This window comes from Sander vitreus, chromosome 16 (assembly GCF_031162955.1).
Source record: "Sander vitreus isolate 19-12246 chromosome 16, sanVit1, whole genome shotgun sequence".
In the NCBI taxonomy this organism is placed as follows: Eukaryota; Metazoa; Chordata; class Actinopteri; order Perciformes; family Percidae; genus Sander; species Sander vitreus.
In genome coordinates this window covers 14062312-14084993 of record NC_135870.1, presented here as the reverse complement: position 1 = coordinate 14084993, position 22682 = coordinate 14062312, and the positions used below count along the sequence as shown (strand labels likewise).

At 41.6% G+C, this 22682-nt stretch overlaps 2 protein-coding genes across 2 annotated transcripts in view; both read right to left on the bottom strand.

Moving 5' to 3' along the window:
* Positions 1–68: 68 nt before the first annotated feature.
* Positions 69–12323, bottom strand: brd10 (bromodomain containing 10). The gene is made up of 10 exons (XM_078271128.1): positions 11814–12323; positions 10531–11260; positions 9399–9599; positions 7725–9325; positions 7476–7537; positions 6978–7067; positions 6382–6497; positions 5031–5254; positions 2845–4833; positions 69–2575 (listed from the first exon to the last, which is right to left on the bottom strand). The coding sequence occupies exons 2-10, from the start codon at positions 11247–11249 to the stop codon at positions 765–767; spliced, it is 6813 nt and encodes a 2270-aa protein (XP_078127254.1). The 5' UTR covers positions 11250–11260; positions 11814–12323; the 3' UTR covers positions 69–764.
* Positions 12324–15732: 3409 nt separating this feature from the next.
* The window catches only part of uhrf2 (ubiquitin like with PHD and ring finger domains 2), a 33522-nt gene continuing 26572 nt past the window's right edge, over positions 15733–22682 (bottom strand). Inside the window, exons 8-16 of the mRNA XM_078270844.1 lie at positions 21637–21744; positions 21341–21445; positions 21073–21179; positions 20720–20882; positions 20396–20533; positions 19432–19663; positions 19080–19228; positions 18604–18702; positions 15733–18502 (exon numbers count right to left, since the gene is read on the bottom strand). Of these exons, the coding sequence (XP_078126970.1) occupies positions 18356–18502; positions 18604–18702; positions 19080–19228; positions 19432–19663; positions 20396–20533; positions 20720–20882; positions 21073–21179; positions 21341–21445; positions 21637–21744 (1248 nt within the window). The 3' untranslated portion in view covers positions 15733–18355. The remainder of the gene's footprint in view (positions 18503–18603; positions 18703–19079; positions 19229–19431; positions 19664–20395; positions 20534–20719; positions 20883–21072; positions 21180–21340; positions 21446–21636; positions 21745–22682) is intronic.

Sequence of the window (22682 nt, the reverse complement as noted above, 5' to 3'; positions counted from 1 at the left end):
GTTGTTTCAATAAAAAAAAAATCTTTCACAAGAGTCTGTGTATAAGGAAGCAGCTCACACTTGTTGGGGACGGTTGCATTGTTTATTCCTATGCAGTAACGTCCACATTTGTTCAATGAAAATGTACCTAGTAAATATTTTTGAAAAATCTATATGGTAAAAATAAATAAATGTGACTTCAAACATGTAGTACAAATGCATCTATTAGTTTTATATTTCTAAAAAGTAACGTAGTTTTCAAAGTTGAAAAAAGAACGATATGACAGAATCTGCACACAGACTGTTTAAACTGACAAAGTAGAGCTAGTTGTACCAATGAATAGTATCCCAAGTGTTACTTCTTGACTTGAAGCAGTATCTAATGGCATTGAAAAGAATTACAAAAGCTTGAGTTGAAATTTATTTTATCTACCCTCCCGTTCTACTGCTTTGTTTTAACAGGTGCCATTACTGGCCATAAATTAAACAAAAAGTCAGTAAGTCTATAACATTCATCTCAGGGCAACCTCACCGGTTCTCACTTGAGAAAACCATCACAGTATACATTTCCAGTATGTCTGATTGAGCATAAAGTTCGCCTATAAGATGATCTAACCAGAGTGTATAACCTACTACTGTATCCTAAATGTTACAAGTCAAACTACAGATGGAAAGCAGTTCTTCAACTAAACCCAGGATTACTACAAGCAATAGATTTGAGAAAAAAACTAAGCAGCTGAAAGGCTGTGTCTGAGTCCTCACTGGCACAGTCTCAGTTCATTGGTTTACTTTATGTCTGCCTGTGAAGGCTGTAAAGAGGAATCATGTGTGTGTAGTGCTCCAGTGGAACTGTTGGGGGAAACCACTAGGGCATCCAGCGGGTTGGGGCAGGCATTCAGCTCAACTGCATTGACCTGGCACTGAACTGGGTTCAAAACAGCGCCATCAGGACTAATGAGTAGCTTGGATGCCACATTGGTATGCATACCTAAGGATGAGGTCTGCACAGAGGGCTTTCCAAGTGCTTGATTGGTCAGAATGACAGGTGGGTGGATGGTGTTGTTTGTCTTCAGTGATGTGATCGGTCGAGCTGGAGTGATTATTACAGTGCTGCTGGATGAAGGCCCTGTGACCACAGGTGCAGTTTCCAAGGTATTGAGAGTGTTTTCAATTGGTGGAACTGTAGCAATGGGCAACATCTGCATCCTAGACATTGCACTTACAATTGGTGGGACAGCCACTGTTGGCAATACCTGTGTCCTTGTGCCAGAAACCACTGGTTGCATTACAGCAGGCACTGTTTTTTTAACTACTGTGTTGTTGCCTAGTCCCATATGCACTAGTGCCTGTGATAGAGCAGTGGAGGGTGCTGTAATACCAACTTCTGTCGGCAGAGGCTGTATGCCTGGGCCCGGAGTTGTCACTGAAACCACCTGCTGGGCAGGAAGAGAAGAATGCAAAGCTTGTGTGCCTGCTACCACAGGAGATACAGCTGAGGAGAGGGGTGTGGGAACTGGTATGACAGGGTTGTGCAGGGCAACAGCTAATGCGCTGGGTAAAACAGGCATGGGTGATAGAGGTGCTGACAATGCAGGCAAAATGGTGGATGAACATTCAGCAGGCATGGGTATAGGCAGAGCAGACACTACATTTGTTTTATTGGTTAACCACGTTGAGCCCAAGCCAGGAGTTCCTGTTAGTCGAATTGGCGTGACATTTGGAGTGGTTGCTAGCAATGATGGACCAACAGCAGGTGTGCATGCTACATAAGGAGAACTTACAGCTGGTACACCAGGCAGCCTGGCTGGGGATTGGGGTAAAACTGGTGCTCGAGAGGCTACAGTGACATGACTTACCCCTTGGGGAGGTACTGATGATCGAGTGACAGTAGGCACTTGTTGTGGTGCAGTGCTAGAGATGATAAGGACATGGCTGCCTGGGCCCAAACCCTGGGGAGGGACTACAAAGCGTGCATTGTTAAGAAGAATCTGTGTGCCAGCAGCAAGGGGCGTAGAGGTGTTGATGACTATCCTCTGCTGGATTGTTCCAGTAGCAGAAGTGATGAATGGGGTATTGGCAGTTGTTGCAGAGGAGATGGGGTTTTTATTGAGAGCAAGTTGAGAGGAAGATAAGGAAATGGTTTCCTCACAAATGCCACTTTGGATATTTGAAAGCTGACGGACAAGAGTGGATGTGGAGGTTTGGGCTGGGCTACTCTGCACAGTAGTAGTTACCTGAGCAGGAGAGTTACTGGACAGTATACTTGAAGGCATACCAAGTTCCTTCTTGATCACGTTTCCTGCAGGCAAAGTGACCACAGTAGATGTGGATGTGGAACAGCATGTTTGGGAGATCATGGTAAAGGAAGGGATACCCTGGAGCTGAGAGCTGGTGGTTGGAGAAGCGTAAGAGGCAAGCTGGGCAGAACAGCTTGTGATGGTATTTGAACTTGTAACCGGGACCGGTCCAATGGTGGTGGCTGTCGGACGGCCTGCATCTGAGACAGACATTCTTGTGCTCTTGGAAGGGGAACGTGACAGGGCACCTATGGTCTGTCCAATGGTTGTTGTCTTCCCTGACAACTGGATTTGAACCCCTGGAGACACACAAGAGATATTTTATTCAATAGCTACATAGATTGATAATAGGGCTGAATTTAGGGTATTAGTATTAGCGCTTTAAAACAAATTTAAACTACTAAATACTGTAGCATCTTCACATTCCTTCAACTACATTAGGAATTCTAAAATTATGAATTCCACATGTACAAATTGATAATGTCCCACTGTTGCAATCTTTACATACTGAATCAAACAGAAGATACAGCAGACATGAGAATACCGGTAAAACATCACACAAACCCACCTGAGGGCAGAGTGATGTGCTTGATTTTGGACAATGCTTCTGAGTTGACAACAGGTTGGCTTGTGCTTAATCCCATCTTTAGAGTCTGACTTGATAATGAAGTGGTCAGCAGCTGTTCACTAGCCCCTGTTGTTATTGCCTGCTTTGGAATGCTTCCCATAGAGGTGGTGGATGATGTTGGTGTGGGCTGGCTGATGAACATGACTCTTGAACTATTAAGTGATTTTGTGTAAGAGGGTGTACCTTTTGAAAGGGATACATTTGAGGCGGAGGAAGAAGAGGGAGTAACTAGGATGAATTTAGTAACTTGGGATCTCTCATCTGTACTGGCCCGCTTCACACCACTACTGTTTTTTACTAATGAAGCTTGGAAATGAGAACCAGCAGCAGGTGTCTGTGCTAGCTGGCCAATCTTTGTTGCAACTGTAGAACCAGCGGAGGTGTTGGAGCCTTGACTTACAGCAACTGTAGTGCCTGCAGTTTGGCTTCCTGCGCCTGTAACAGGAATGCTACCAGTGACTGCAGTGAGCATGGGAGTTGTGAAAGTGGAAGGGGACTTTAATACTGAAGGAACCTGCTTCTGATGTTGGGCCAACGAGATACTTGTCACTGCTGGGATGGTGCAAGGGGAAGTCTGAGAGGGAGCAGAAGGAGAGAGAGTCTGTGACGTCTTGGATACGAGGAAGGCTTTAAACTGAGGTGAGATGGTGATGACTGGACTGGTGGGCATAGAACCAAGCGCATTCTGGTCTGAGGATGTCTGGACTTTGACGATGCCCGTGTTGCCTCCTCTAGTTGTTACCAGGATGGACTGTGAGTCACGGATACACACAGTCTTAAGCTCCTGTTTAGGGTCTGTAGATTTATGAGGCTCAGTAGAAACTGCACTAAAGGGAGTTGTGATGGGCAAGGGGTTTGGCGTGATATCTTGTGGTGTGCTAACTTGGGAACTGCAGATTTGTGCCCCCTTTAGCCCTGCTGTGTTTAGGGCACCCTGGTTCAGATGAGGGGAAACCGAAGGAGGTGGTGTTCTCACTGTCCTGGGATCTTTTAGGGGAGCCACATGCTGAATAGGGATTCTGTTTTCGGGAATAGTGAACCCAGGCACATTGGTGGACATACAGAAGGGGCTGGCCACTTTAGAAACTGGGACCTGAATGCCCTTAGACTGTTTATGTAAAGAAGACACCTTTTCATCAGTTTTGTGAATGAGTAGGTTAGAAGGCAGGATCACCAATTGCTGCATGATCTTCTCCCCAGTGTTCTGGTCCATGACAGGATGAACAGAGATCTTGACTGGGCTGCTGCTGTCTTTCCTTACAAGGTGACCCAGCCTCTCATTTACTTTGTACACCACTTGGACAGTTTTTTTTGGTACAGTCTGGGTTGGTTTGGCTTGTGGTGATTTAGGAAGAGCTGCAATCACTGTAGCCATTCCTGGCTGTCTTAGTACTTCTGTCTGTTGTAGTCCTTGTGCCTGCATTTGTTGTGAGGTCTGCTGGGACCTGGATGGAGAACTTTGTGCTTTTAAAGGTTTTGTTGTAATCACTGCAGAGGTAGGCAGGGAGACCAAAGAACCTTTGCTCTGTCTATCTACATTGTTGATCCCTGTAAAATCAGCAGGCCGTTTCATTAAGGTCACTTTGTTTCCCACACTCTTAGCCAGCAGGGTGGGGATGGGCGTGTAGCCCTTAGGTAGTCCAGTGGTGGGATAGAGGATGGGGGTTTTGGGTGACAGTGAAGCCTGGGGTGGCACCCTTGCTGCCCATGTTGAGTTTGAATCCCTGGATTGATTCAATGGTCTCAGTTCAGATCTAGACTGTAGCCCAGAGTCAGAGGTCGAAGTAATGCTACTGCTGCCAGTTTGACTTCTTGGCAGCAGACTGACGCGCTTCTCTGTGCTGGCCAGAGAGCGTTTTAGGTGGTTGGGAGGTACGAAGGTCACCGTTCTTTCTCCTGCAGACTCAGCCACAAACTCCCTGGTGCTTGCTGAGAACATAATAGAGTTGGCTGTTAAGAATGCACTGATCAATTATCTATACAGGGTCAACAGACAGGTAGTCACATTTATTTAAATCCATATAGGACAGTTAAATAAGCTCAAACTGTGTAAATGCAGCCTTTAGGAACTTCTTTTATCACTACATTACAGCAACTAAAATTAGATTCTAATTGAATTACTTTACCTCCTCTCCAAAGACCTCTAGGAACCATATGTTCCAGGTCCTCCTCTTCTGATCTTCTATAATGATCCGAGAGTGAACACACATCCTTTCCCAAACCCCTCTCTTCATCTTCATCATCATCATCGTCGTCGTCTGATGACGATGATGAAATACACTCCTCACGCACAAAGTTATTGTATTCTGGGTGCTTCTTGAAATCATCAAATTCTTTCTTCAAACGAAGCCTGATGTAGAAGCAAGAGAAGAAAAGATAGTAGGGCAGTGATCAATAAAATAAATTCTTAGTCGACTAACACAATATGACTTTGTCGACTAATAGATTAGTTGATTTCTCCGACAAATCTGTAAAACTGAGTTTCTCCACAAAGAATCATGCAAAAGCACCACTTTAAATCTTGGGTTTACCAGAGAAGTGTTTTGTAAATAAGTCATTCAGTATGAAAAAAAGCATAAGAAATGACTAAAACCAAAACAACCGATTAGTCGACTAAACGACTAAGAGGGGGCAGCCCTAAAAGAATTTGTCTACTATCCAGTAGGGGTGGTACGGTTCATGAAAAAACATCCGAACCGGCTCTGTTCGCTTGTCTCGGTTTGGAGCGTGTGTGTGTCGCACGGTTCGTCAGTACACTGTTAATGTGCACTAACCACTTACTGCCGTAGTGCCCACTTTTGACACCTATGTTAAAACACTTACTGGAAACGACGAGGGGGATGAGCGTGACGAACGCAACACATGGCAGCTGATTGGGCGAACGCGTCACGTGGTTCTTGCTGCTCCCGAATTTCAAAACAGACTCTAACGGCATCTTGTTCTGCATACGATCTCGTATTTTACAAAAATAGTTCACCGAAAAGTATATAGTCTGGTGTGTGGGATCATTTTGGATTTCATGTTACCTATGATGACAGCGGAAATAAAACAATAGATAGAACTGCCACTGTGTGCATGTATTGTGCACACAGTATTCAATGCATTCAATATGCTAATTTTAGATATATATATATATATATATATATATATATCATATGCTGAAGTATATTTCTGGAGTGTTAAAGATTAAAAGAAAAAATAACAAGAACCGTACAGAACCGAAAACCGTGACCCTGAAACCGTGGTAGGAACCGAACCGTGGGTTTTGTGAACCGTACCACCCCTACTATCCAGTAATGATTTTATGCCACAAGGAGCTCATTAATCGAAAATGTGGTCATTATGCTTTGTGCTGGTCAGCTTAGCTCAAACTGCACAAGACTAAGAATTTTTATCAGGACATAGCTTTGACAAAAAAAAATAAAAATAGTATGGCGGTTTGATTAAATCATTGTTTAAATGTCAAATGAGTTGTACCTGTTCCTTTGGTAGGCCTTAACAAGTTTGGGTTCCCAGGGTGAAAGCTCATTCAGTAGTCTGATTAGAGTGCTGTGGAGGTCTTTCACTGCTTCTCTCCTATAATACCACCGACCCTGTCAGTTCAGACATGCAAAGGAAACCTTAGTGAAGTTACATTAAAATGTGAGAAAATGTTTGACCACATTGTACTCTTCACCACATACCTTGAATGTATATGTGTATGTATATTTTTTTCTATATATAATTTTTTTTCTATATATATTTTTTTTATATATATATATATATATATATATTTTTTTTATTGCTTCTTATATTTTGTTATATATTTTCATTCAATTATATTTTATGTCTTTTTATATTTACTGTTTTTCTTTCATTGCCTCTAAGAATTGTTATATTATAATTGATAATAATTTTAATATGACCCTTTACATTTACTACTTACTGTTTTTCTTTAATGGAGCATCCCAGCATACGCATTTCACACATTTGTACTTGTATAACCGGTATGACAATAAACATCTTGAATCAAATACAGAAGGCTTTGGAGCATGTGAGTAAATCCTCTTGGTAGAACTATGATTGCCACCTACCAATCTCTTTTTGGTGCTCTCCAAGTCATCAAGCTCATCTTCTGTCTTACTGATCAGCTCTCGCAACTCCTCAAGACTGCTGCATACCAACTACAGAGGAGAAATAACAAATCAAGTAAGAAAATATTGATAAAGAAAGAGAGCCAAGAAAAAAGAGGGACACAAGAATGGCGAGACTTAAAGGGGTGGTTCAGAATTTTGGACATAGGACCTCATTTCCAAGTTAGCCAGATACTGTTGACTTGCGCTAGGCCTAGCACCAGCGAACTCTGCAACTGGAAGGACTGGATGAAAAGTGTTGAAAACTGTCTCCACTGATAAATAACACACTGGGGTCCTATGTCCAAAATTCTGAACCACCCCTTTAAATCATGACTATAAAATAGTTATAAAATGACCTTTAAATGATTACTTATTATACATTTTATATATCATACACAGCATTAAAATAGACTGCTAAATAAATAAGAGTGTTTATTTCAGCATGAGTGTGACTACCTTAAATAGTGGCTCAACTGGAGGTTCATCTTTAATTTTCTTTGAAGATTCAAGCTTTTTTCCTGTCAACAACATAACCAATATAACCATTGAACCAACAAGTTATTATTGAAAAACATAAAAACTTAACATTAAAGCAAATTAGGATAATATCCAATATGACATTGTGGCTATGAATGCACACAAATGAGCTTGATGTTATACCAAAAGAAACTATTAATCTAAAATCAACATTGAACTTTTTCTTACCCGTTTTATGTTTTTTCTTCTTGTCTTTTCTTTTGATTGTTGTGGCAACTCTCCGTGCTACAGACTTGGTAGTCTCAGCTGGGGACAGCCTCATCCTATCCACGTGTTGCAGCTGCTTCTGCTCTCCTTTCACCCTTGGCAGCTGTTCCCTCCCTTGCTTTTTCTTCCGCTTTTTTCTTTTAGTCCATATTTTGTCATTCACCCTCTCTTCACTTGAGTTTTGAGAACTCTCTGAAGACAACTGTGTTGCTGGCCCTGATGTGCCACAGCAGCAGTTGTGCTCCTCAGATTTAACATTACTAGTTTTGCTTTTACAACAATCCACACAGGAAGACCTTTGGTGTCCCTGACTGGGACTTCCTCCCTCCGTTTTGACTGGTTTGGTTGGGGAGGTCAGATTCACTAAGCGAGCAGGTGACCTGCCTGTGTAGCTGTGCTCCCCTACACTCAGACAGGGCTCCTGTGTCTCTGCTTTAATGGTGCGCATTGAGCCCAATGAGAAGCCCTGCTTCTGTTTTAATGTGAGTCGCTTAGATTGATACTCCAACTCTACAGTCTCTTCCTTCATAATCATTTCCACACCACTTCCTCCAATAGGACTAGTGTGTGAAAGGGATAAGGAGTTGGTGTGTATTTTTAAGTCTCCATCAGAGGACCCTGATTCAGACCCCTCCTCCTTCTTCAGTGACCACAATTTAAACCTTTTATCTTCCTCTCCATCCCCATTTTCCCATTTGAAACCCCCAAGTGCCTCTGCTCTCCCCTTTCCTAAATCATCAGACTCTTCTGTGTCCATTGAGCCTCCATAACACCCCCTGTCACTTGTAACCCCCTCTTCCTTCATCCCATCCGACTCTTCACCCTCTGTCCCTGGCTCTATATCAACCCGTTTGACCCATACAGAAGGGAAAGGGAAAACTGGGGGTGTGCTGGGGCTCTGGCAGTAGATCCTCAGGTCTGCTCCACAGAAATGGGGAAAATGTATATAGGCATTCTCCTTGCTGTCATAGCCCAAAATAGACTCTCTACATTCATGGATGGGCTGGGCCAGGAGAGCATCCTGCACACATTTTTGTGTCTCATACACATGATCACACAGCCCCTTCAGAAGCCATACTCGCTGGTAGAAGGGCAGCAAGTGAAAGGGTTTCTCCTCCAAAGGACTCACCTCCCCAAGAGTGCTGAAAAACTGGTGGCAGAGTCCCAGCTTCTCAGCCCGACCTGACGGATCATTGGAGGCACCAACAGCTCGATACCAGCCCATGACCCGCTGCCTGAGTTCTGACTCCCAACGGCGGTAAGGCAGGGCAGGCCGGCGTTGCAGAGTGGCCCTCCGCTGGGGTGGGGACAGCAGGGAAGACATGATTTTTGACAGGAGGAAGCTGCAGCGGGGCATCAGCAAACACCGCTCCAGATCAAAAAATACAATCTCTGGGAGGTTAAGGGCAGTCTGAGCAAGACAGAGGAAGTGCCCTATAGCAGGGAGTTCCCAAAGTGTGTGCACAGTGTGGGGGGAAGCCTGTGCCAGCAAAGTCTGCTCCCATTCTTCCACCTCTTTGGCTGACATTTCCTCTGCCTCTTTCTTCTCAAGCTCACGTTGCCTGAAAAGTCAGAAAACATATGTAGATTGTTGGCGAGACAGCATCTTTTAATCTCTCTCAAATTTTCACTTACCTTTTCTCCTCCTTCGCCCTCTGTTGTTCTTCCAGCCGTAGGGCCTGGACCATGATAGACTCATGCCCACCGACAATGATGGTAGCCAGGCTACGAGGTGCCAGCCTCCTCCTTGTGGAGGTGCCCCCTGAACCCCGTTCCTCCTCTGCACCAAAACGTCCTTTAGAAGTCACTGCTAAGGTTGTCCTCTCTCGCAGCGTCCTGGTTTGACAGAAGAGGACAAAAATATGTACACCACTGATGTAACCCAACAGCTAAATATTTGTGTTATAAAAATGAATAGCAGAATTAGCTTGTGGTCATTTTAAAACAAGTTACTGAATAAATCCCAAATCATCATTGTGAGATCATAGTATGGTGCTGACAGACTCCCATTCTTTCGTTGATAATAATAAATACTATAATACTAATAAATACTATATATAGTATATAAGGATGTTCCGATACCAGTATCGGCTCTGATACTGCCTAAAACGCTGGTATCGGTATTGGGAAGTACTGGAGTTTATGCACCAATCCGATACCACGTAATAAAGCCCTAAAAAAAATCTAAGTTAAAGTAGTTTATGTTCTTTTTCTGTTATAACGGACTGTCAAACTGCATAATAAAAGAAAGTTCTGGGGCATTCATTGTTTGTGTTTGTTCATGTTTCACAAAGAGTTTAGCCTGAGCCAGACCTACATACATAGATAGAAATAAAATCACATCCATACAGGGATAGTAGTATACAGTTGTTAAAACATAAAATATATGACACACTGGTATTGGATCGGTATCGGCCGCTACGCAAGTTTAGGTATCGGAATCGGGAAGCAAAAAATGGTATCGGGCCATCTCTAATAGTATATACACTACACTAACCCTACTATAGACACTTTACATTTATGCTATGTAGAAATACTAGATGACAATAAAGTAATTATACTGCTATTTCAAAAAAATTGCATCTTCTATTTCAGTAAATGTTTGTGAGCTAACTTTGCCAGACAAACATTTGTTGCCCAGCAACATTAACTTATGATGCACATGACATAGAAAACACCTGTTGGGCCCTCTATTATTGCTGCTGTATAATGGGTTTATACATTTGCCAGCTAAGCAATATATTCAACATTATTACATTATGTTTACCTGGATAGCAATGTAAGCTTCTGCTCCAGCATGATTTCCAGCTTTTGAGCCTGTTTGGAGATCCAGTGGTCCACCCCATGGTAGCGATAACAGTTCTCCAACATCAGCCTGAAGTCCGCAACAAACTCTGTTATGGTCTCATACTCTTGGTTGATAAACTTGTCCTCCATCCTCCGTAAGCACATCGACTGCCTGAGCTGTGCCTGACCCCGGCCCCGGACCCCTCCAATACCATGCTGGGCCTCCTGGTGGCCGATGGGATGGAGGAATGGGCTGGTGATCCCTTTGTGCTTGTCCAAGAGAAAGCCAGTGAATATCCTATACGCTTGCTGTACCTCATAGTTCATATCCTCCTCAAAGCTATTGCTGTTGGTGGAAATGCACACCTCAGGCAGAGAGAGGTCACTGTTAGAAAACTCTGGCATGCCATCATTGCTCAGTGCAAGGCGGTCACCCTCAGCAGTTACATCTCCACTGTCGCCAGGACAGCGTAATGCTACCACAGTCTCAACTTCACAGGTGCCATTACTGAGCCTATCCTCCTTTATGATCAGGTCACTGTATTCAATGCAGCTGCTCATCCATTTGGATTGTGTTGACATGATGTCAGAGCTGGGCTTCTGGGGTGCCGAGTCTTCAGTCACAATCAGGTCTTGGTTGTGGAACAACGGTTGGCTACAAGCTGCTGTAATCTGGTCTGTCATATCCACCTGATCCATGGTGCAGGCACCTGAAGTGGGTAACAGGTGTCACCTATGGTGAACATTGATGTTGCAAACAACACTCCAACATAGTTTTGATGCAAGGGAAAACTAAACCAAGACAATTAAACAGTGCCGACTAAGAATTGTATATTGCAAGGTCAAACGAAATCACAGCACATAACATACCTAAGATCGCTAGGCTAAGTTTGGTGACATTAAATTCCTGTCATGGCAGGTGCTCACATTATTACAGCCACATTATGCTCTAAACACTGGAATGTTTATCACAATGTGATTATGTCCAACTAACAAGCAGTTAAACTCACTTTATATGCCTGCCTAATCTTTGAAAACTTTTCCTTTTCCCTAGATCAATGGCGAGCTAGCTTGAAGTTAACGTTAGCTATTAGCGAGCTAGCTAAAGGTAGTTAAAACAACAATAAGTAAACAAACTTTGTTCTGCTTGGTCATAGAGAGATATACAGTGCACTCCCTTATCACGTCCCGTCTCCTGTCGCGTGCAAATTAAGACCAAAATAAACTGACCAGAGGCAGAGTTTGGCTGGTTAAATAACATACCTCGACGTTGTCAGTGCAACTGCAGACAAGACAGCTTTCAGCAAGCTTAGCAGCCACGACAGCTTGCTAGCTAGGTTAGCTTGCTATTGTCTCCAATCTGGGGCCTGCAATTGCTGCGTTCGCTGTCCATAATGAATCATTTGTAGCAATTAAATGTCCAGCAAATAAAAATGTATGCAGACATCTCATGTCGTCAGCGCACGGAGTGATGTCTGTGACAGCAAGATGGCTAAAGGAGCATTAGCCGAAGTAACTGATTATCTGACAATACAAAACAGTTCATTATCACTAGCCATTCGGCTAACCAGCTAGGTTTGCAAGTTGACAGCCAGACAAATAAAAAAAATCTAGGTTCACTTTAGAGACACATTTGCGCCATGTGTCAGATATCATCTGAACCCTATAGGTTACAAAAAGATTACGGACTACTCTGTCTGGCTTGCTTAAAGACTAACGTTGCTGTACCGTTCACTTCCACTTCCACCCTGCATGCTTCCGATGCAAATGTGCGCAGCCTGACGTAGCTAGCTGTCTGATCGCATGTCACACCAAATTGTTATTTTGGTTTGGAACTACTGCTGAAACACGCACACGCACACATACTTTACACTGTATTATAGACCTTATTGTGATTGTGTCATCATCGTCACTAAAAGAGGAGCATCTCGAGACAGCTGTCATTCGAAAACAATGACAAGAATGCACATAATTGGCAAGGCACCTGTGCACGAATCAGCAGCATCAGACTGTAAACTCTCATTCATAATTTGAGCGCTAAAGTGTCTTTCAATTACAGAAGACACGGGAACTCCACGTACAGTGTAAACTTCAGCAGCACGTATGACTTACTTTTAGCCGCTAGATGTCGCTAGTCACTAATCATTGTGTTTTGGCCGCTGTAGACCGACTGCTGTAGGTTGAGGCGTGGGTTAATTGTTAACCAGAATGATTTAAAACGGTGTTCCTGGATCTATTTAACGACATCGTTTTAAAACAACTGACATGTTTGTTTTTTTTAACAAAAGGGCAGCAGGGCTGACATCCAGAGCATGTGCAGTGTCTTCACACCACTAGGAGGCTCCACAGGACACTGAACTACACTATTCAACCGCTGATTTTTAAAGTTGCATCAGTGCAAGATGTGCAGTGGTTCTCCCTTGTGTTGACCTCGGGTCACATTGGCCCGTTTTAAATTTTTGTTTTATATCAGAAAATATTTGACGTAGAAATAAGCGCTGAAAATGTGTAGAAGAAAAATTTTAAAATTTCAAACGTTGGAAAAAGCAAAAACAAATTGTGAAAAAAAGCGTCACAAATGTCACCAAAATGGTTGAAGGGAAGACAACACAAGGGTTAATACATCCATTAGTCATACACACGTGCCGCTTAACGCATGGCCCCAGGAAGCCTGAACTACAGTAAGAACTGAGGAAACCTGACACTCTTGATTTGGCTTGTTAGACCTTTTTGTATGTGTGCAGAGTGTGCTTAATAGGGTGGGTCTTCCATTGTTATAGCTTTGTTCACCTTTTGGGGCAGAACAACTGAACTATTTAAGTACAGTAGTCTGGTGACCTCATGTTATTCCCAACATTGCTCTGCATACCTTCAACCTGAGCAGAAGTGCAATCAGGAAGAATAACTCAAGGCAAAATTGTTTACAGGCCTCTTTTTCACAGCCATTTTGACTTGTAGGAAAAGCACAGGTGTTGCTAATAGCATTAACGATGGCTCCGTTCAATTCAAGCATCCCAGTAAGTCACGACACTGCCAGTGTTACAGCATGCACAATACCAGGACCCTGAAACAGCTAAATGGAATTCAGCCATTATTTTTTTATTTATATATTATATAATATATATTTTTATATTATTATTATATATTTACCTACTCTGACAAGTCAAAATATCTTCAGTAATAAAAGGGCTGTTGCTGTTTAATTGGAAAAGATTGAAATGAATGTAATTTGTACATGATGGTTATGTGATGCCATATGTAGGCACAGTGTCTGCTGTAGACCTGCTTCATTTGAAATGTCTTTTCCACTACTTTTTGACAGAAGATGATAGTCGTTTAAAGCCTAAAAAACATAACATGGCAAAGAAACACTGACCGTCTATGGAGGAAACATAACAAATAGACATTTACCATTTGTATTAAGAAAAGAAGATCATGAAATAATCATGAAAAATTATCTCAAATAGCTATCAAAACAAACTATCCACCACCAGAAGTTTGATGGAAAATACAATATCTAGTATAGTAAAGAGTGTTTCTGGTGGCTGGGTTGTCTCAGTGGGTAGAGCAGGCGCACATATACTGAGATGTTTATGCCTCGACGCAGAGGTCCAGGGTTCGAATCCGACCTGTGACGATTTCCTGCATGTCTTTCCCCTCTCTCTCACCTAGCTGTCCTGTCAAAAATTAAAGGTGGAAAATAACCACACAAAAAAAAGTCTTTAATGCTTTTCCTGGGGAATTTTACTATTAATCTTCTATGAAAAAAAAAACATTCATTAGTTAGTCTAGTCAGAGAGCTGTGATTCACATCACTGCAATTGATTTAGGAGTGGAAGTGGAAATGGTCTGCTTGACCACTTTAGTTATGAGTAGAATTTCATGGTGCGGACATTAGCGTCACTCACTAACCAACTTCACATTTTACACTGAAAATAGAAGTCATCAGCCTCATGAAATCTGTAAGATACAGGACAAAATTAGAAGAAGCAGTTGTTTTTTTCTGGAATCCAAATATTTAATTAGGTACATATCAAGTATTATTATGACATGTATAAAATTTCAGATCACAATATGAAGCAAAGAAACTCCTCAGACTGGAATATGCTGCAAATGTTTGAGGTTGCCACATAAAAATGACTAATGATTAAAATAAAAGAGAAGCAACTAAAATGGTAGAAAAATGCCGTACAGACATAGATAATAGTAAGCATTCTAGAAAAATTAAATGCGCCTTTTCTTTTTTCTTCAATAGAGTGCAATAAAAATAAAAACAACACAGCACTGAAGCCAAGCGTCCACAAGACGTCTAAAAAAGTGTTAGTACTGTAGGTTCACGGAGGGCAGAGGACAGCAGAGAGAGAGGAGGGAGAGAAAGTCACAGCAGAGAAATAAACAAGGACTATTAGCTTGCAAGTCAATGCAGGGAGAAAATAATCTTTGAACAAGATTGAGCAACAGTGGAAGTAATGCACATCACAGTTAGCTTTAAAGACCATAGTAGCATTTGTACTTGCATGTTGTTGATTAAAAGAGAGAAGAAAATCCTGAATGATTGAACAAAAACGAGGACATTACCACAAACGAACAAACAGCCGACCAATGAAAGGGGATCTGAATGTCAACAAAACAGAAAGAAACTGACGTGTACAGCAGCGTGTTATCTGCCATTGTCCCAGCTCTACACTAAACATGGCTACGCCTTGAAGGCTGTTACAGGTGAACGTGATGAAGTCAATGAACGAGGGCTACAGTTCCCCACAAAACCAACTCAAGTGTTGAAACTGTTTCCAATGCATTATGGTGACCTCTGTCCAGATCTTGTGGGATGTTTTCGTTTTAGTTCCTATCAGACCTGCCAACCCTGGACATTTTAAAGTACCATAAGAGCACTGGAGAAGATGCAAATCTGTGTCAGCCACTCAAGATAGAAAACAGAAGAAGAAAAAATTAACTCGGGCTGTATAATACGTATATGTGATGGTGTCTCAAATCAAACGGATAAAACGTCAAGATAACTGAGCATGTGTGGGTGCAGTGTACATCATCACATGGTAACAATAAGCTTTTATCTATCCAGTTGTTACATACTGTAACCTGTGGCACTAGAGCAGCAGCTAAACAATAGTCAAATATCAAAATATTTGAGAAATTATGTACAACCACGATCTTGTATAAAATGCAATAAAGGATAAAAAGGAAATAAAAAATAGTCCTATTCTGTAAGATCATAATTGTCTGACTTGGTCTTCCTTGTTGTGGAGAAATTCTTATATTGTAATTTATGTAAAGCTTCCAAGTGTATTTCCAATATATGGAAGGAGCAGTTTCTCACTGGTGAGGCTGAATCCACAGATAATAACAGACCCAAACAGATTATTATTTATTTATTTATTTTTTTACAGTTTTCAGTGGTGATCCAGAATGAAAATCTGGGGAATCTAGCGGCCTTTTTTCTGTTTGGGGTGGACATGTTAAAAATTTTTTTTTGTTTTTTTTCATTTGTTAAAAATCTGCAGACAATTCTGTGGAATTCTGCATCCTCAGATTCCATGTGGCTCTGCATTTAAGAAAAGGTAAGAATATAAAAGTTGCTTAAAAAGTAGTGTTTCAGGGCAACTTATTGTTTGTATTCGGGTCACAGCTGCCAACTCCTGCTCATTTGTATTTTCAGCCATGGACCATGGTAAGTTAGACCTTATGATCTGGTAAAACAAATGAGTTCCTAATGTTGCTGTTTTGTTTTTAGGTTACACATTGAATCCATACAAATCTTCTTACAAACCATAAAAAAAAACACTATTCCAGGCCAAGATAATACTTTTGTCATATGTCAATTTTATATGTGAAACCATATAAACACTATGTTATCGATCATATCCAACATAAATGAACTAGTTCTCTCTTTTTTTTTGGAATCAACTGTCTATGTCAAGAAATCTGTTTCTGTATTTACGCATTTAAGATCTACGTATTCAGCACAGCCAACAATCAGACCCGATCAGTAACTCTCAAACATTTCTGTTTCCTGTCTTTTCCGCTTTTCAGTGTTAAAGTTCAGTATCTTCTGGATGTAATGTGACAACAAATGGCTCACATCATCCTGGCTGTGCAATCATCCATCAGACCACTTTTCTAAAAAAGAAGCAGATCATGCTGGATACCTAGAGCTCTCCAGTTAACATTATACTAACTATAACAGAGAGAACAATAACAGATGAATATCTGCTGAGCACAAAATATGCTAACCATCTTTGTGTAAAGTCCTGCTTGATTGTGGTTGCTTGGTAACACCAGGGACAACCAGTGTGCCCTTCTCGGCGTCATTGAAAAGAACATGCAAGCAGCGCACCTCGCACTTTTCAAGCATTTCAGTTGCGCTGCATGTACATTTTTACTTTCCATTACATCATTTCTCAGCGAGATAAATTAAAAAGGGAAAAAACAGAGCATACTTATCTAATGTACGAGAACAGTTTAGTTGGTGTCATCTGACTGAAGAAGTGGAACCATGAATGAGAGTACATGTGAAAATACGTAGATGTGAGAACTTCCTTTATAAATGTCTTAACATAAATGTTTAATACATAACTGCAATAATGTAAGAGCATTTAACTACACTTATGAGAGAGATCTAGTAGTACGCGTTTGTTTATCTTGTACATTTGTTTTTAGCTAACAAAAAGTGCGTTGCTAAAGAAAGATGATAATTTATTTTTAGGCGCGATTCTTCACCAGATTCTTCAAAGCAGATTTTTGTAGATATTTGTCTCCGACCTGCTCTACAGCCTAATGTCTTTGGCATGTTAATGAAGTAATTGCCTTTTTTATTTATTTATTTTTTACTCATAAAATCAGAGAGAGTTGTGCGTGTTGATCATTGTCACGTTCACTATAAGGATGCGGTTTTGTTGGACCAAGAAATTTCCCAACAGAGCTGCCAAATTTCTGTTCTCTGCAGATGCACTGAAAGTACCTCTGGCGACACATTTGCTATTCTTATTAGCTCAAGGTATGGCAATGGCATAATTCCAAGTGACATGAGCAGCTCGCAGAATGCTAGCGTGTGCTCCTGAATAACCGTTATCATTGATAAAGTGCTTCAAAGGCATAAAACGCTGTGTGCTTCTTTTCAGTATAAATACATATTAATTCTTGACTTTCCTGATTTTACCTTGCCATAACAGGCCAACACTCACGCCAGCATACTTGCTCATTCTGAATGTTGTGCAGGGGGTGTTATGTCCTGCTGTGTCTCAATCAACGTATTAAACTAGCACCTTTATTTGCCAGTTGATTAAAATACTGCACATGTATGAATGCTGTGTTTTTGGTGTAAAACTGCATACATGGTACACAAAATGCGTACAGGTTGGCAGGAGTCTAATGGCTGATTTCATGATATGAAATGTCAATTTATGTGTGAAAAACACAGTGAAAAAAAAAGTGCTAATATCTTGAGGTGGCTAGTGGGTGTGAATTGGGGCTCTTTTTGTGCGTTTGTAGGGAGTAGGGGTCGGGAGGTTAAAAAAATGTCCTTGGTTGAATTTCAGGCTGGTGATGTTAATGGAGAAAGTCCAGGTACAACAGATGAGGTCAGTGTATACTGAGGTTGTTTGTGTGTAAATGATTGTATACATAAATGGCTGTATATGCAATAAACATTTGCCCGTGGGTAAGTACAGTATGTGTGCGCAATGCATTTTAAAGTGGAGCTCTAGGTACTTGACGGTATACATGGGTGCACAGAATGGATGCGCGTGTGCGTGTATGTACGGGTTCTACTTATAAATGTGATTTCGATCTCATCGGCCTTTGCTGTAGCCCGGATAGAACTGGTCAAGCAGCACCTGAAGTGTCACGTTTTGGGTCATGATGTAGTCTTTGCCCAAGTCGTGACGGCAGGCAGGGCAGGTGTACACATCCGCTCGGAACGACCGCTGTAGACAAGTCTGGGAAGAGAGGATGGTATGAGGAATTTTAAACACAAATACAAGAACGGGGATTTTGAGTAGTAGTTGTTTAAAAAAAAATACATCCAGTCAGTACGCACCTTGCAAACATTGTGTGAGCAGACGGTGGTGATGGGTTGGTAGGCCAGCTCCTGGCAGCACACACACATGAAGATCTGCTCCATCTTCCGCAGGAAATTCTTTATATGTACACAGACAGAAACACATGAAAAGGAATGAAGGTGATAAAGGAAGAAAGGAAAAACACACAGAAAAATATACGTATATTACAACTGCAGAAACAACTTTTAGAAATATGTTGGTGATACTGCCCTTTTACAGGCTAGATAGCTAATTATCTGCACAGCAGCAGCACATTACACAGCATGTAAACCTGCAAATGTCACTTTGATCCAGTTAGATGCTGGTATGGTCCTTATTCTTTATAATCACTGCTAACAACACACTGTCTGCCTGTGACATGTAGCTACAGCTACAGTGTGTTTACTTTGAGATGCCTTGTGAACACAGCGTTGAGGAGTTTGAGATGAATGTCACAGTGTACTGGGATTCATACCGGTCCCTCTTTAAGGTGTCCCATGGCTTCATCCCAGAGTTTCTTGTTGGCTGTGTCCTCCCGGATTAACTGCTGCTGCTGCTGTGACAGTTGGAAAGTCTCCTCTATCTTCACCCTTTTAGAGGGAGGCTCTGCCGCTGGTGGCGTCTCTGGTAAAGACACAGAATTAAACTGAAAAATGCAGCCACTCTTGGAGAATAAAAGACAATACATGTAAATGAACATTTACATTTAAGACGCTGGTGGGATATCAAATATTTACAAGCCATCTTACAAGAAGTTTCACTGCTCACACGGTTCTCACCTGTCCTCTTCTCACAAGACTCAGAGATTCATCTGTAAAAGCACCCACCGTTATCGCTGGTTGTCTTCTGCTCTCCATTACTCTGTGGCTCCTCCTCATACACACTGGCCATTGGCTGCTCGTCTTCTTCTTCCTCGTAATTCAATTCTTTCTCCTTGATCTTGCGTCTCCGTGGCCTCCCTCTCCCGGGATAGTGCTTAGTCCGGCCCCCGCGACCAGGTCGGGCGCAGGCCTCCTTCTTTGTTTTGTTAGCCATGGCCGCTAAGTAGCCGGGTGGGTACTGCAGACAGTGTAGTAAAACACATGAAAAACATACTACACAGTGATTCCCCTAGGATTTCTTTCCAGGTGATAACAGCTGATGACTGTCAGCTGTTATCAGAGCACGCAGGTGAGGGAAACAAGAAACAGAAACTCTCAAAATAAAACTGCAAATACACTCATTCACAGTCATTAAGTCATTTTCTGTAATCAGTAGTTTAATTTAAAAGAAATATAGACACTTTATGATCAATTTCCGTGTATAACACACACATCGCGAAAAAATATATAAATAGAACACTGTCCTATTTTTACGCTCCGCGGAGCATACGCACATCGACGCGCTGCTCTCGTGCCCAGTGTAGCCAGTTTCATTGATTATAGTGAAAGCGTAGTGTTGGAACGTCTGCTCCGCATACGTTACGCATGCAATGTATTGCATGTACTTAATGAATTGAACTTTTAAGGCGAAGAACAAGAAGCAAATTGCTTGTATGTGTGAAAACAGCTTTATCTCGCGCATCCATTTTGTTGTGTGGAATATATAGCATAATTATATAATTTTGTCATTCTTTCAGGAGGGGCGGGGGGTAGTTTTGGTAGGTTAAACACTGCTACATATATAGAGCATGCATATATGTACTGTGTAAACAGGTTTCTTTATATCCTAGAGAAACATTATATCTGCAGTGTCTATACAATAAAACACACACACACACACACACACACACACACACACACACACACAAACCTGAACAGCAAGGCCCAGTTTTTCGATCCTCTCCAGTCCTTCAGGTGTCCATGGCGCTGGTTCCAAATCGTCCCGTCTCAGGAGGTACCGCCACACCAGGTAACCACACTTCCCAATCTCTGGCCAGTACTTTACCACCTAAAATTCACACATTACAAACCAGAATATCATTAAATACTGCTGTGCTTCCCTACATCTGAGACATGGTACGACAACACTGTTGCCCGTCCATATTTGTAAAGGCGTCTTTGTATGTTAAGTGGCTTTACTTGAAGTGAGCAAATCGGTTTTAGACTACAAAATAATAAAAACAAAAATGCGTACCTTGTAAATACCATCATAGCGATTTCCCTCCTCAGGAGCATATTTGCTGATGCGTCGACCTTTGGAACTGCGCACCACTCTCACTGGCTTTCCTGCCCGCCAGTTCCTAGACTCTGCCCCGTCTTTGTCATTCAGAGGTGCATCACAGTTTAAGGCCAACGCCCTGCAGGAGTCAGGATCCAAGAGTTATAAATACAAGACAGAATTATGTTCCTCAAGTCTGACTGGGGATTAGGAATGTTGATGAAAAGTCAGTTATTGTTAAGAAGTTCATCATTCTAGCTATAAGTTATCTTTAAAAAAAAAACTGTAGAAAAACCTGATAGCTTTCCATTTATCTTGATGTGTCGTACCTGTTCATGTGTGTCAGGGTCTGGTCAAAAGAGTGCTCTCCGATCCGTTTATTTCCTGAGAGGTCACGACCCCCACTGCCTGTATAGGTGAACTCGTCTCCCCGGTCCTACAGCAGGTCATTGTAACCATAACAAAGTGGTCGGCATACTCACGTAAAAATCCCACTACTTCATATATGACTCCGTAAACCTCAAAAATCTAAATCTACCAGAGTAACAATAGAGAAGGAGAATAATAAACATTTGGTGAAAAATACAAATAACCCACCACTTCATCCTCAAAGCCCCCAGCCAACACCAGCGAATAGGAGCCATCGTTACTGCGCCCGTGGATACCGCCAACATGCGGCCTGTGAACACCTGCCTCACTCACCTGAAGTGGACAGAGGAAAGCCATTGATGATATGGGCAGTGACATAATAGATATATTACAGAAAGATATGACAATACAATCCATAATGTCATAATATTGAGAGTTAAGTATAGGATGAGACACCACAAACTGCTTTATCACTGGTCAGAGTATACCCGATTCATTTGTGATGCACTGTACAAACAGCTAACCTGAACTCGGAATTTCCAGGTGGCTCCAACAGGAATACCAGGTATGGGTCCATAGTGGTTCGAAGGAACAATTGTGCACTCCTTGGTACGCCCCACACAGGCCATACCCTACAATCACAAAGGACGACAACAAAGAATGTAAGCTGCATGCACAGAAATACAATAGCATGTCTTCATGAGTGCAAATGCATGTACAGTAAATAGTGTGTAGGAGCAGAGCTGCTGATGTATATTACTGTACATTCAGAAAAGTGTCAGAATTCTATTTAGGAGGTACACAGGATTTCAAAAGTGAGAAGACAAAGAAAGATGTATTTGATTTTAAGGGTTATAAAATTGCAAGAATAAATGCTGCGTGACTCACAGCACTTAAATATGCCCAAACACACAAGCCAGACTGTTTTCAATTAGTCCACAGAGAAAGGGAGCATTCTGGTAAAGAAAAAGTTATTTTCCATTGGCAGTTCCAGGAAAGTGGCTAAGTCATGCTTAATGGCATTGTTCACATTACACCATGGAGCAGAGCGTCAGGGAGACAGCCAGGCCAGGATGGAACTGAGCCACACAATATCTCAAAGTGTTGCCATGAGAAGACTCTGAAGAGATTTTGAGGACACATATTTAACAGTATGCTTAAAACAGATGGTTGTTTTTTAAAACAATTTTAAATACATGTCAGCAGTCTTCTTCGGTCTCGTTTTGAGCTTCAGCAGCTAGCATGAGATCATTTTAGTTCATTAGTCATGTTCTGATTATTTGACAAGAGCTTGATAATCAATAAGACATCAATATTTATAGAAATGTAAGCATTTGTAAAAAGTGCTATGACTCAAACCAACATTAATAATCACCTCTGGAGGCCTGGTCTAACATTAAGTAGATATTAAGTATTATTGACTGGATCTAAAACTTCTGATCTGATTGTTTGATTTGAGGAAAGAAAAGAGCCGTTTCTAACTCAGGCAGTATTAAACAGCTTCAAAGGAGGTGCACACATAACTCTTCACATGAAACAAACCATTTATCTTTAATCAAGAAAAACAACA